Consider the following 15251-nt stretch of genomic DNA (forward strand, 5'->3'; position numbering starts at 1 on the left):
CTGAGAGAACTCCCTGAGTACAGATAATGTAGCAGATGTCACCTGCAGTCCTATGTAACACCACAGATAACGGAGAGATAACTCCCTGAGTACAGATAATGTAGTAGATGTCACCTGCAGTCCTATGTAACACCACAGATAACGGAGAGATAACTCCCTGAGTACAGATAATGTAGTAGATGTCACCTGCAGTCCTATGTAACAACACAGATAACGGAGAGATAACTCCCTGAGTACAGATAATGTAGTAGATGTCACCTGCAGTCCTATGTAAGACCACCGATAACACAGTGATATCTCTCTGAGTACAGATAATGGAGTAGATTTTACCTGCAGTCCTATGTAACACCACAGATAACACAGTGATAACTCTCTGAGTACAGATAATGTAGTAGATGTCACCTGCAGTCCTATGTAACACCACAGATAACACAGTGATATGTCTGAGTACAGATAATGTAGTAGATGTCACCTGCAGTCCTATGTAACACCACAGATATCACAGTGATATGTCTGAGTACAGGTACTGTGGAGGTTAATGACACACTCAGCTCTGCACCATCCTTGTGGTGTCCGGCGGTTGGTGTAGCTCTCCGCCATTATCTGCAGGAAGCTGGAACGTTCCACAACGTTGAGCTATAAAGTGCCGGTCCGATATAAATCCCGCTATTTACATTCATTACTATCGCACTTTTATCTCTGGGACTCGCGGAGTCGGAGCAGCGTTTTATGCGGCCACTTATCCCGGGGAGAAGCTTTCTCTGAGTGTTTGATGTCCGCCGGCCGCTGAGCTGCGGATAATGGACACGTCCGGCACTAAATCTCCGGCAAAAGGGGAGTTTAGAAATGCGGTAACCTCACCTGGCGTGGCAGCGGCGGTTGTACGCGGCGGCCTGAAGTCACATGACCAGCGGCCATTATTATTACAGGCCGGGGATTAGGAGGTTATTATAACATGATTATGGTATATGGGGCGCACGTCACTATATTATAATTACCGGTTAGTGATTATAGATGAACTGTATATTATATCATCACCATACGGTGCATTAACCCTTTCCTGCCGCAGACAATTGGCATTTTTGTGACTCTTGTATTTTTCCTCTTCTATTTCCAGGAGCCAGAACTGCTTATGTTTTCCGTAGACCCCCACGTGCACGTTTGGGGTACACATATGGCACTTTGATCACTTTTTAGAGCATTTTCTTGCGGAATTGCAGCAATTCTGGAGATTCAATATTTTTTTTATACTGAAGTCGTTTACCGGCCCGGGTAATATTTTACCTTATGTTTATTTTGTTTATGTCAATTATTAATGGGGGGGGGGGGGGGGGCGATGATTAATTTTTTTATATATAATATATATATACTTTTTTAATGAGGTTTTTCTTTTACTATTTGGATACATGTTGTTTCAGTCCCGTAGAACCTGTGATCGTCTGATCCTCAGTTCTGCAGTAAGTGGCTCACATGACCGGGGGGTAATCACGGGAGTACCAACACTGCAGCCAATCGGCTGCCAGCGATCGCATCGTGGGGCATGAGGAAGTGGTTACCCAACCCCCATCACCTTATATCAGACCCCACAGCAGGCTTTATACACGTTATGGCGGCGGTGAGATGCTCTGCAGTCCCATGGCTACAGCAGCAGATGGCGGTGAGATTGCTCTGCAGTCCCATGGCTACAGCAGCAGATGGCGGTGAGATGCTCTGCAGTCCCATGGCTACAGCAGCAGATGGCAGTGAAATGCTCTGCAGTCCCATGGCTACAGCAGCAGATGGCGGTGAGATGCTCTGCAGCCCCATGGCTACAGCAGCAGATGGCGGTGAGATGCTCTGCAGTCCCATGGCTACAGCAGCAGATGGCGGTGAGATTGCTCTGCAGTCCCATGGCTACAGCAGCAGATGGCGGTGAGATGCTCTGCAGTCCCATGGCTACAGCAGCAGATGGCGGTGAGATGCTCTGCAGCCCCATGGCTACATCAGCAGATGGCGGTGAGATGCTCTGCAGTCCCATGGCTACAGCAGCAGATGGCGGTGAGATTGCGCTGCAGTCCCATGGCTACAGCGGCAGATGGCGGTGAGATTGCTCTGCAGTCCCATGGCTACAGCAGCAGATGGCGGTGAGATGCTCTGCAGTCCCATGGCTACAGCGGCAGATGGCGGTGAGATGCTCTGCAGCCCCATGGCTACAGCAGCAGATGGCGGTGAGATTGCTCTGCAGTCCCATGGCTACAGCAGCAGATGGCGGTGAGATGCTCTGCAGTCCCATGGCTACAGCAGCAGATGGCGGTGAGATTGCTCTGCAGTCCCATGGCTACAGCAGCAGATGGCGGTGAGATTGCTCTGCAGTCCCATGGCTACAGCAGCAGACGGCAGTGATGTTCTGCAGTCCTGTTACTATAGTAGAAGGTGGTGGTGAGATGCTCTGCAGTCCTATTACTATAGCAGCAGATAGCTGTAAGATGCTCTGCAGTCCTGTGACTATAGCGACAGGCGATGGCGAGATGCTCTGCAGTCCTGTTTCTATAACACCAGATGGTGTGATGTTCTGCAGGAATTTACCTGATGGAGCCGATCATGTAGGGCTGCGCCAGCTGCACGACGATGGCGCCGCTACCCAGCTGGTGGCAGGTGTACCCCGAGTCCCAGTCGTAATTCTTTGTATCACCGTTCAGCAGAGCATTGCGGCTGCGGCTCACGCCCTCGATGACGCTGGCACATTCTGAGATGGTGGCGACGTTCTCAGCGGGGACTAGAAGACACAGAAGAAGTAATGCATTATATAGGACAGGCACACACCGCCATGACTGCGCCCCCTGTGGTCACTGCTACACCTTGCATTCTACATTGTAGCAACTGGTGCTCATCTCCATGACAACCATTGAACACATCCATCACATCCACTTATCCAGAGCTCTGCTCCATTACCGCAGTGATGATCAATGACTCCAACTTTGCTGCACTGTCTATTGGAGTCTGATGTAGTCAGAAATCCGCCCCCTGCTTCATCACACGCTGCATCACAAGACGCTGCATCACACGACGCTGCTGCTTCATCACATGACGCTGCTTCATCACACGCTGCATCACACGACGCTGCTGCTTCATCACATGACGCTGCTTCATCACACGCTGCTGCCGCTTCATCACACGCTGCATCACAAGAAGCTGCATCACACGACGCTGCTGCTTCATCACATGACGCTGCATCACACACTGCATCACAAGACGCTGCATCACACGACGCTGCTGCTTCATCACATGACGCTGCTTCATCACACGCTGCTGCCGCTTCATCACACGCTGCATCACAAGACGCTGCATCACACGACGCTGCTGCTTCATCACATGACGCTGCATCACACACTGCATCACAAGAAGCTGCATCACACGACGCTGCTGCTTCATCACATGACGCTGCTGCTTCATCACAAGACGCTGCATCATCACATGACGCTGCTGCTTCATCACACGCTGCATCACAAGACGCTGCATCACAAGACGCTGCTGCTTCATCACATGACGCTGCTTCATCACACGCTGCTGCCGCTTCATCACACGCTGCATCACAAGAAGCTGCATCACACGACGCTGCTGCTTCATCACACGACGCTGCATCACACACTGCCGCTGCATCACAAGACGCTGCTGCTTCATCACACGACGCTGCATCACACACTGCATCACAAGAAGCTGCATCACACGACGCTGCATCACACACTGCATCACAAGAAGCTGCATCACACGACGCTGCTGCTTCATCACATGACGCTGCTGCTTCATCACACGCTGCATCACAAGAAGCTGCATCATCACATGACGCTGCTGCTTCATCACACGCTGCATCACAAGACGCTGCATCACAAGACGCTGCTGCTTCATCACATGACGCCGCTTCATCACACGCTGCTGCCGCTTCATCACACGCTGCATCACAAGAAGCTGCATCACACGACGCTGCTGCTTCATCACACGACGCTGCTGCTTCATCACAAGACGCTGCATCACACACTGCCGCTGCATCACAAGACGCTGCTGCTTCATCACACGACGCTGCTGCTTCATCACACGACGCTGCATCACACACTGCCGCTGCATCACACGCTGCATCACACGACGCTGCTTCATCACACGCTGCTGCCGCTTCATCACACGCTGCATCACAAGAAGCTGCATCACACGACGCTGCATCACATGCTGCATCACATGACGCTGCTTCATCACACGCTGCTGCCGCTTCATCACACGCTGCATCACAAGAAGCTGCATCACACGACGCTGCTGCTTCATCACACGCTGCATCACAAGACGCTGCATCACACGACGCTGCTGCTTCATCACATGACGCTGCTTCATCACACGACGCTGCTGCTTCATCACACGACGCTGCATCACAAGACGCTGCTTCATCACACGACGCTGCTTCATCACAAGCTATCGCTTCATCACATGACGCTGCATCACAAGACGCTGCATCACACGACGCTGCTTCATCACACGACGCTGCATCACACACTGCCGCTGCATCACACGACGCTGCTTCATCACACGCTTCATCACACGACGCTGCATCACACACTGCCGCTGCATCACACGACGCTGCTTCATCACACACTGCATCACACGACGCTGCTTCATCACACGCTGCATCACACGACGCTGCTTCATCACACGCTGCATCACACGACGCTGCATCACACGACGCTGCCGCTTCATCACACGACGCTGTATCACACGACGCTGCCGCTTCATCACACGACGCTGTATCACACGACGCTGCCGCTTCATCACACGACGCTGTATCATCAGACGCTGCATCACACACTGCATCACACGACGCTGCCGCTTCATCACACGACGCTGCCGCTTCATCACACGACGCTGCATCATCAGACGCTGCATCACACACTGCATCACACGACGCTGCCGCTTCATCACACGACGCTGCCGCTTCATCACACGACGCTGCCGCTTCATCACACGACGCTGCAGCTTCATCACACGACGCTGCCGCTTCATCACATGACGCTGCATCAGACAACGCTGCCGCTTCATCACACGACGCTGTATCACACACTGCATCACAAGACGCTGCCGCTTCATCACACGACGCTGCCGCTTCATCACACGACGCTGTATCATCAGACGCTGCCGCTTCATCAGACGACGCTGCCGCTTCATCACACGACGCTGCATCACACACTGCATCACACGACGCTGCATCATCAGACGCTGCGGCTTCATCACACGACGCTGCATCATCAGACGACGCTGCCGCTTCATCACACGACGCTGCATCACAAGACGCTGCCGCTTCATCACACGACGCTGCATCACAAGACGCTGCCGCTTCATCACACGACGCTGCCGCTTCATCACACGACGCTGCCGCTTCATCACACGACGCTGCATCATCAGACGACGCTGCATCACAAGACGCTGCCGCTTCATCAGACGACGCTGCCGCTTCATCACACGACACTGCATCACAAGACGCTGCCGCTTCATCAGACGCTGCCGCTTCATCAGACGACGCTGCCGCTTCATCAGACGACGCTGCATCACAAGACGCTGCCGCTTCATCACATGACGCTGCTTCATCACACGACGCTGCATCATCAGACGACGCTGCCGCTTCATCACACGACGCTTATCATCAGACGACGCTGCCGCTTCATCACACGCTGCATCACAAGAAGCTGCCACTTCATCACATGACGCCGCTTCATCAGAAGACGCTGCCACTTCATCACACGACGCTGTATCATCAGACGACGCTGCCGCTTCATCACACGACGCTGCATCACAAGACGCTGCCGCTTCATCACACGACGCTGCATCACACGACACTGCTGCTTCATCACATGACGCTGCTTCATCACACGACGCTGCATCACACACTGCATCACAAGAAGCTGCATCACACGACGCTGCTGCTTCATCACACGACGCTGCATCACACACTGCATCACAAGAAGCTGCATCACACGACGCTGCTTCATCACACGCTGCTGCCGCTTCATCACACACTGCATCACAAGAAGCTGCATCACACGACGCTGCTGCTTCATCACATGACGCTGCTTCATCACACGCTGCATCACAAGAAGCTGCATCATCACATGACGCTGCTGCTTCATCACACGCTGCATCACAAGACGCTGCTGCTTCATCACATGACGCTGCTTCATCACACGCTGCTGCCGCTTCATCACACGCTGCATCACAAGAAGCTGCATCACACGACGCTGCTGCTTCATCACAAGACGCTGCATCACACACTGCCGCTGCATCACAAGACGCTGCTTCATCACACGACGCTGCATCACACACTGCCGCTGCATCACATGCTGCATCACACGACGCTGCTTCATCACACGCTGCTGCCGCTTCATCACACGCTGCTGCCGCTTCATCACACGCTGCATCACAAGAAGCTGCATCACACGACGCTGCATCACACACTGCCGCTGCATCACATGACGCTGCTTCATCACACGCTGCTGCCGCTTCATCACACGCTGCATCACAAGAAGCTGCATCACACGACGCTGCTGCTTCACCACACGCTGCATCACAAGACGCTGCATCACATGACGCTGCTTCATCACACGACGCTGCTGCTTCATCACACGACGCTGCATCACACACTGCCGCTGCATCACACACTGCCGCTGCATCACAAGACGCTGCTTCATCACACGACGCTGCTTCATCACAAGCTATCGCTTCATCACATGACGCTGCATCACACGATGCTGCTTCATCACACGCTTCATCACACGACGCTGCATCACACACTGCCGCTGCATCACACGACGCTGCTTCATCACACACTGCATCACACGACGCTGCATCACACGACGCTACCGCTTCATCACACGACGCTGCCGCTTCATCACACGACGCTGTATCATCAGACGCTGCATCACACACTGCATCACACGACGCTGCCGCTTCATCACACGACGCTGCATCACACACTGCATCACACGACGCTGCCGCTTCATCACACGACGCTGCAACTTCATCACACGACGCTGCCGCTTCATCACATGACGCTGCATCATCAGACGACGCTGCCGCTTCATCACACGACGCTGTATCACACACTGCATCACAAGACGCTGCCGCTTCATCACACGACGCTGCCGCTTCATCACACGACGCTGCCGCTTCATCACACGACGCTGCATCATCAGACGACGCTGCCGCTTCATCATACGACGCTGCCGCTTCATCACACGACAATGCCGCTTCATCAGACGACGCTGCAGCTTCATCACACGACGCTGCCGCTTCATCATCACATGACGCTGCTTCATCATACGACGCTGCCGCTTCATCAGACGCTGCATCACAAGACGCTGCCGCTTCATCACACGACGCTGCCGCTTCATCACAAGACGCTGCCGCTTCATCACACGACGCTGCCGCTTCATCATACGACGCTGCCGCTTCATCACACGACGCTGCCGCTTCATCACACGACGCTGCATCATCAGACGACGCTGCCGCTTCATCAGACGACGCTGCCGCTTCATCACACGACGCTGCATCATCAGACGACGCTGCCGCTTCATCATACGACGCTGCCGCTTCATCACACGACAATGCCGCTTCATCAGACGACGCTGCAGCTTCATCACACGACGCTGCCGCTTCATCATCACATGACGCTGCTTCATCATACGACGCTGCCGCTTCATCAGACGCTGCATCACAAGACGCTGCCGCTTCATCACACGACGCTGCCGCTTCATCACAAGACGCTGCCGCTTCATCACACGACAATGCCGCTTCATCAGACGACGCTGCCGCTTCATCACACGACGCTGCCGCTTCATCACACGACAATGCCGCTTCATCAGACGATGCTGCATCATCAGACGACGCTGCCGCTTCATCACACGACGCTGCATCACAAGACGCTGCCGCTTCATCACACGACGCTGCATCATCAGACAACGCTGCCGCTTCATCACACGACGCTGCATCACAAGACGCTGCCGCTTCATCACACGACGCTGCATCATCAGACGACGCTGCCGCTTCATCACACGACGCTGCATCATCAGACGACGCTGCCGCTTCATCACACGACGCTGTATCATCAGACGCTGCCGCTTCATCAGACGACGCTGCATCAGACGACGCTGCCGCTGTATCATCAGACGACGCTGCCGCTTCATCACACGACGCTGCATCATCAGACGACGCTGCCGCTTCATCAGACGACGCTGCATCTTCATCAGACGACGCTGCCGCTTCATCACACGACGCTGCATCACAAGACGCTGCCGCTTCATCAGACGACGCTGCATCATCAGACAACGCTGCCGCTTCATCACACGACGCTGCATCACAAGACGCTGCCGCTTCATCACACGACGCTGCATCATCAGACAACGCTGCCGCTTCATCACACGACGCTGCATCACAAGACGCTGCCGCTTCATCACACGACGCTGCATCACAAGACGCTGCCGCTTCATCAGACGACGCTGCCGCTTCATCACACGACGCTGCATCACACACTGCATCACACGACGCTGCCGCTTCATCACACGACGCTGTATCATCAGACGACGCTGCCGCTTCATCACACGACGCTGCATCATCAGACGACGCTGCCGCTTCATCACACGACGCTGCATCACACGACGCTGCTGCGTCTTCACACGACGCTGCATCACAAGACGCTGCCGCTTCATCAGACGACGCTGCATCACAAGACGCTGCCGCTTCATCACATGACGCTGCATCACAAGACGCTGCCGCTTCATCACATGACGCTGCCGCTTCATCACATGACGCTGCATCACAAGACGCTGCCGCTTCATCACATGACGCTGCATCACAAGACGCTGCCGCTTCATCAGACGACGCTGCCGCTTCATCACACGCTGCATCACAAGAAGCTGCCACTTCATCACATGACGCCGCTTCATCACACGACGCTGCATCACAAGACGCTGCCACTTCATCACACGACGCTGTATCATCAGACGACGCTCCCGCTTAATCACACGACGCTGCATCAGAAGACGCTGCCGCTTCATCACACGACGCTGCATCACAAGACGCTGCCGCTTCATCAGACGACGCTGCCGCTTCATCAGACGACGCTGCATCACAAGACGCTGCCGCTTCATCACACGACGCTGCATCATCAGACGACGCTGCCGCTTCATCACACGACGCTTATCATCAGACGACGCTGCCGCTTCATCACACGCTGCATCACAAGAAGCTGCCACTTCATCACATGACGCCGCTTCATCAAACGACGCTGCATCACAAGACGCTGCCGCTTCATCACACGACGCTGCATCACAAGACGCTGCCGCTTCATCACACGACGCTGCATCATCAGACGACGCTGCCGCTTCATCACACGACGCTGCATCACAAGACGCTGCCGCTTCATCACACGACGCTGCATCAGACGACGCTGCCGCTTCATCAGACGACGTTGCCGCTTCATCACACGATGCTGCCGCTTCATCACACGACGCTGCCGCTTCATCACACGACGCTGCAGCTTCATCACACGACAATGCCGCTTCATCAGACGACGCTGCCGCTTCATCACACGACGCTGCCGCTTCATCACACGACAATGCCGCTTCATCAGACGACGCTGCCGCTTCATCACACGACGCTGCCGCTTCATCACACGACAATGCCGCTTCATCAGACGACGCTGCAGCTTCATCACACGACGCTGCCGCTTCATCATCACATGACGCTGCTTCATCATACGACGCTGCATCATCAGATGCTGCATCACAAGACGCTGCCGCTTCATCACACGACGCTGCATCACAAGACGCTGCCGCTTCATCACACGACGCTGCATCAGACGACGCTGCCGCTTCATCAGACGACGTTGCCGCTTCATCACACGATGCTGCCGCTTCATCACACGACGCTGCCGCTTCATCACACGACGCTGCCGCTTCATCACACGACAATGCCGCTTCATCAGACGACGCTGCCGCTTCATCACACGACGCTGCCGCTTCATCACACGACAATGCCGCTTCATCAGACGACGCTGCCGCTTCATCACACGACGCTGCCGCTTCATCACACAACAATGCCGCTTCATCAGACGACGCTGCAGCTTCATCACACGACGCTGCCGCTTCATCATCACATGACGCTGCTTCATCATACGACGCTGCTTCATCAGACGCTGCATCACAAGACGCTGCCGCTTCATCACACGACGCTGCCGCTTCATCACAAGACGCTGCCGCTTCATCACACGACGCTGCCGCTTCATCATACGACGCTGCCGCTTCATCACACGACGCTGCCGCTTCATCACACGACGCTGCATCATCAGACGACGCTGCCGCTTCATCAGACGACGCTGCCGCTTCATCACACGACGCTGCATCATCAGACGACGCTGCCGCTTCATCATACGACGCTGCCGCTTCATCACACGACAATGCCGCTTCATCAGACGACGCTGCAGCTTCATCACACGACGCTGCCGCTTCATCATCACATGACGCTGCTTCATCATACGACGCTGCCGCTTCATCAGACGCTGCATCACAAGACGCTGCCGCTTCATCACACGACGCTGCCGCTTCATCACAAGACGCTGCCGCTTCATCACACGACGCTGCCACTTCATCACACGACGCTGCCGCTTCATCACACGACGCTGCCGCTTCATCACACGACGCTGCATCATCAGACGACGCTGCCGCTTCATCAGACGACGCTGCCGCTTCATCAGACGACGCTGCTGCTTCATCAGACGACGCTGCCGCTTCATCAGACGACGCTGCATCATCAGACGACGCTGCCGCTTCATCAGACGACGCTGCATCACAAGACGCTGCCGCTTCATCACACGACGCTGCATCATCAGACAACGCTGACGCTGCATCACAAGACGCTGCCGCTTCATCACATGACGCTGCATCATCAGACGACGCTGCCGCTTCATCACACGACGCTGTATCATCAGACGCTGCCGCTTCATCACACGACGCTGCATCATCAGACAACGCTGCCGCTTCATCACACGACGCTGCATCACAAGACGCTGCCGCTTCATCAGACGACGCTGCATCATCAGACGACGCTGCCGCTTCATCACACGACGCTGCATCATCAGACGACGCTGCCGCTTCATCACACGACGCTGCATCACAAGACGCTGCCGCTTCATCACACGACGTTGCATCATCAGACGACGCTGCCGCTTCATCACACGACGCTGCATCACAAGACGCTGCCGCTTTATCACACGACGCTGCATCATCAGACGACGCTGCCGCTTCATCACACGACGCTGCATCACAAGACGCTGCCGCTTCATCACATGACGCTGCATCATCAGACGACGCTCCCGCTTCATCACTCCAATGCTTTAGTCTGTGGGGCATGGAGTGACCAAACCCCGGATTTATATATAATACAGACCCTATATGCATATAGGAGACCCCGATTATTTCTTACCCATCAGACCCCGCTCAAGAATGAAGCTCTTGTGGGTGAACATGCACTCGAAGGCCACCAGATGGAACACTTTATTGACGGTGTTGTGGGTGCCCACGATCCGGATGTATCTGAAAGACATGGGGGGGACGGGACATTAGAGAGGGCTGACAATGGCGCTCGTATTAACCCTTATACCACATTGTGACCTCTATATCTGCCAAAATAAGTGAGATGGAACAGGAAGGGATAAACGTCAGTAACCATCACATTTCTAAATGCAGCTCCGGATGTGACTCGAGAACAGTGAAATGACGATATTTATCAATATTTATAATGAAGTGAAATGATGAAATCCAACAGCTCCGGAGCAAAAATCTCCCAGCACCCCCTGCTTGTTCAGTGTTTGTACACAGCTTGCTTTGGTGATTTGCATTCTGTGAAGTGTCATATTTACATCTGGCTCTATGTGGGAAAAACTAAGTGCCCCTGTATTACAGGAGCAATCAGGTTGGATGAGGGCTGACAACAATCCTGCAGCACAAGATGAGTGAGGGGTCACCTTGGCCGCCCTATGATGAAAGGCAGAGCATCACTCTGCTGTCCCAATCTCTGCTCCACCTGCGCACGTCTCCTCTAATAAACCCAAGACTAAGCTTTAAATTAATCCGGGACGCAGAGACAAGACGAAGGAGAGCAATTGACCTGACTGCGCCTCAATATGTGACACCGGAGAGGAAGGTGACCCCCAGGACGGAGATCTCAATGAGGTGCAGATGGAAAGTGACAAGCCAAGGCATCGCTCCCTCACCGCCGCTTTCCTCCTCTCTGCCCCTCTCCATCCCCTCCCTCTCACCGCCCCTCTCCATCCCCTCCCTCTCACCGCCCCTCTCCATCCCCTCCCTCTCCACCCCCCCTCCTCAACGCCCCTCTCCACCCCAACCTCCACCCCCCCTCCTCACCGCCCCTCTCCACCCCAACCTCCACCCCCCCTCCTCACCGCCCCTCTCCACCTCTCTGACCCTCTCCATCCCCTCTCCTCTCTGACCCTCTCCTCTCTGACCCTCTCCATCCCTCTCCACCCCCCCTCCTCACCGCCCCACTTCACCCCCCCTCCTCACCGCCCCTCTCCATCCCCTCCTCTGTCCCTCCTCTCACCACCCCTCTCCATCCCCTCCTCTCACCACCCCTCTCCATCCCCTCCTCTCACCACCCCTCTCCATCCCCTCCTCTGACCCTCTCCATCCCCTCCTCTCACCACCCCTCTCCATCCCCTCCTCTCACCACCCCTCTCCATCCCCTCCTTTCACCACCCCTCTCCATCCCCTCCTCTCTGACCCTCTCCATCCCCTCCTCTCTGACCCTCTCCATCCCCTCCTCTCACCACCCCTCTCCATCCCCTCCTCTCACCACCCCTCTCCATCCCCTCCTCTCACCACCCCTCCTCTCTGACCCTCTCCATCCCCTCCGCTCTGACCCTCTACATCCCCTCCTCTCACCACCCCTCTCCATCCCCTCCTCTCACCACCCCTCTCCATCCCCTCCTCTCACCACCCCTCTCCATCCCCTCCTCTCACCACCCCTCTCCATTCCCTCCTCTCACCACCCCTCTCCATCCCCTCCTCTCCATCCCCTCCTCATACCACCCCTCTCCATCCCCTCCTCTCTGACCCCCTCCATCCCCTCCGCTCTGACCCTCTCCATCTCCTCCTCTCACCACCCCTCTCCATCCCCTCCTCTCACCACCCCTCTCCATTCCCTCCTCTCACCACCCCTCTCCATCCCCTCCTCTCACCACCCCTCTCCATCCCCTCCTCTGACCCTCTCCATCCCCTCCTCTCACCACCCCTCTCCATCCCCTCCTCTCACCACCCCTCTCCATCCCCTCCTCTCACCACCCCTCTCCATCCCCTCCTCTCACCACCCCTCTCCATCCCCTCCTTTCACCACCCCTCTCCATCCCCTCCTCTCTGACCCTCTCCATCCCCTCCTCTCTGACCCTCTCCATCCCCTCCTCTCTGACCCTCTCCATCCCCTCCTCTCACCACCCCTCTCCATCCCCTCCTCTCACCACCCCTCTCCATCCCCTCCTCATCCCCTCCTCTCACCACCCCTCCTCTCTGACCCTCTCCATCCCCTCCGCTCTGACCCTCTACATCCCCTCCTTTCACCACCCCTCTCCATCCCCTCCTCTCTGACCCTCTCCATCCCCTCCTCTCTGACCCTCTCCATCCCCTCCTCTCACCACCCCTCTCCATCCCCTCCTCTCACCACCCCTCTCCATCCCCTCCTCATCCCCTCCTCTCACCACCCCTCCTCTCTGACCCTCTCCATCCCCTCCGCTCTGACCCTCTACATCCCCTCCTCTCACCACCCCTCTCCATCCCCTCCTCTCACCACCCCTCTCCATTCCCTCCTCTCACCACCCCTCTCCATCCCCTCCTCTCCATCCCCTCCTCATCCCCTCCTCTCACCACCCCTCTCCATCCCCTCCGCTCTGACCCTCTCCATCCCCTCCTCTCTGACCCTCTCCATCTCCTCCTCTCACCACCCCTCTCCATCTCCTCCTCTCACCACCCCTCTCCATCTCCTCCTCTCACCACCCCTCTCCATCCCCTCCTCTCACCACCCCTCTCCATCCCCTCCTCTCACCACCCCTCTCCATCCCCTCCTCTCACCACCCCTCTCCATCCCCTCCTCTCACCACCCCTCTCCATCCCCTCCTCTCACCACCCCTCTCCATCCCCTCCTCTCACCACCCCTCTCCATCCCCTCCTCTCACCACCCCTCTCCATCCCTTCCTCTCACCACCCCTCTCCATCCCTTCCTCTCACCACCCCTCTCCACTCTCCCTCCATTCTCCTCTCCACCCTTCTCTCCCCCGATCACACTCTCCTATTCTAATCCCCCGTGAGGCGGAGGGTCCAGACACCGCGTCCGCTCTCACTCAAGTCCCACGGGTCATTTTGCAACATTTTCCGTGGCGTTATCTCGGGTCTTTTACGGCACTTCTTGGGTGCAGACTTTAATATCCATAGTAAAATACTGAAGTCTTCAAGGAGTTTTGTATTGATTTTTTTCGCCATTGCTGAATGCGCGGAGCATTGTGGGGGGTTTTTATCTGGCATTTTTTCCATAGTCACCTACGTGGGACAACAAAAAACAATGCCCCAAAAAATGCACCGATATGAATATTATAAATTAAAAATCAGCATAAAAAATGGCTGAAACACAAAATAAAAATAAGAAAAGAGACTGGAAAACTAGGTGCAGTCGGAGGTCGTATCAGCTGTGCGATAATTTACAGGGGCTGCCGTCAGATGGCAGCGATTCCTGAGGACACGGACATATCTCATCCGCCGCGGACCTTCACCTCCGCTATATATCACCGCGCCGGAAACCTTGAACGAGAGACCGGACGGCAGCGAGATGATTGGACAACGAGGGAGGAACATAAACAGCGGAGGAGAACGGCTTCATCATCGCTGACCTGTAAGAGCCACGCCAAACAGGACACAGGCCCGGAGGATCAAATGTCACCCCCGGAAATATCGCTCCTCCTGTCACTGTCTGTGCGGCCTATTCTTCATTGTATCTGTTCCTGGGAAAGCTGGGTGACAAGCCGCAGAGTCCACAAGTGGTGTGTAGGGGCTGCCCCGCGTCTGCTGGCGGTCGTCACCCCGTGCTCAGTGATACATCGGCACTCACGCAGTGATACATCGGCACTCACGCAGTGATACATCGGCACTCACGCAGTGATACATTGTTACCACTAATGCAGA

General features: G+C 55.6%; 1 protein-coding gene across 3 annotated transcripts in view; it reads right to left on the reverse strand.

The window, feature by feature from the left end:
• Positions 1-15251, reverse strand: part of BTBD9 (BTB domain containing 9) — a 183544-nt gene that overhangs the window by 48254 nt on the left and 120039 nt on the right. For 2 of the 3 annotated variants that reach the window (XM_073671698.1, XM_073671699.1), the window contains exons 7-8: positions 11491-11600; positions 2566-2755 (exon numbers count right to left, since the gene is read on the reverse strand). The exons of the other annotated variant lie outside the window; for it this stretch is intronic. In XM_073671698.1, the coding sequence (XP_073527799.1) occupies positions 2566-2755; positions 11491-11600 (300 nt within the window). The remainder of the gene's footprint in view (positions 1-2565; positions 2756-11490; positions 11601-15251) is intronic. 3 annotated transcript variants of the gene reach the window in all.

Source organism: Phyllobates terribilis, unplaced genomic scaffold (assembly GCF_046119375.1).
Source record: "Phyllobates terribilis strain yellow unplaced genomic scaffold, ASM4611937v1 Scaffold_3__8_contigs__length_932513732, whole genome shotgun sequence".
NCBI classification, from domain to species: Eukaryota; Metazoa; Chordata; class Amphibia; order Anura; family Dendrobatidae; genus Phyllobates; species Phyllobates terribilis.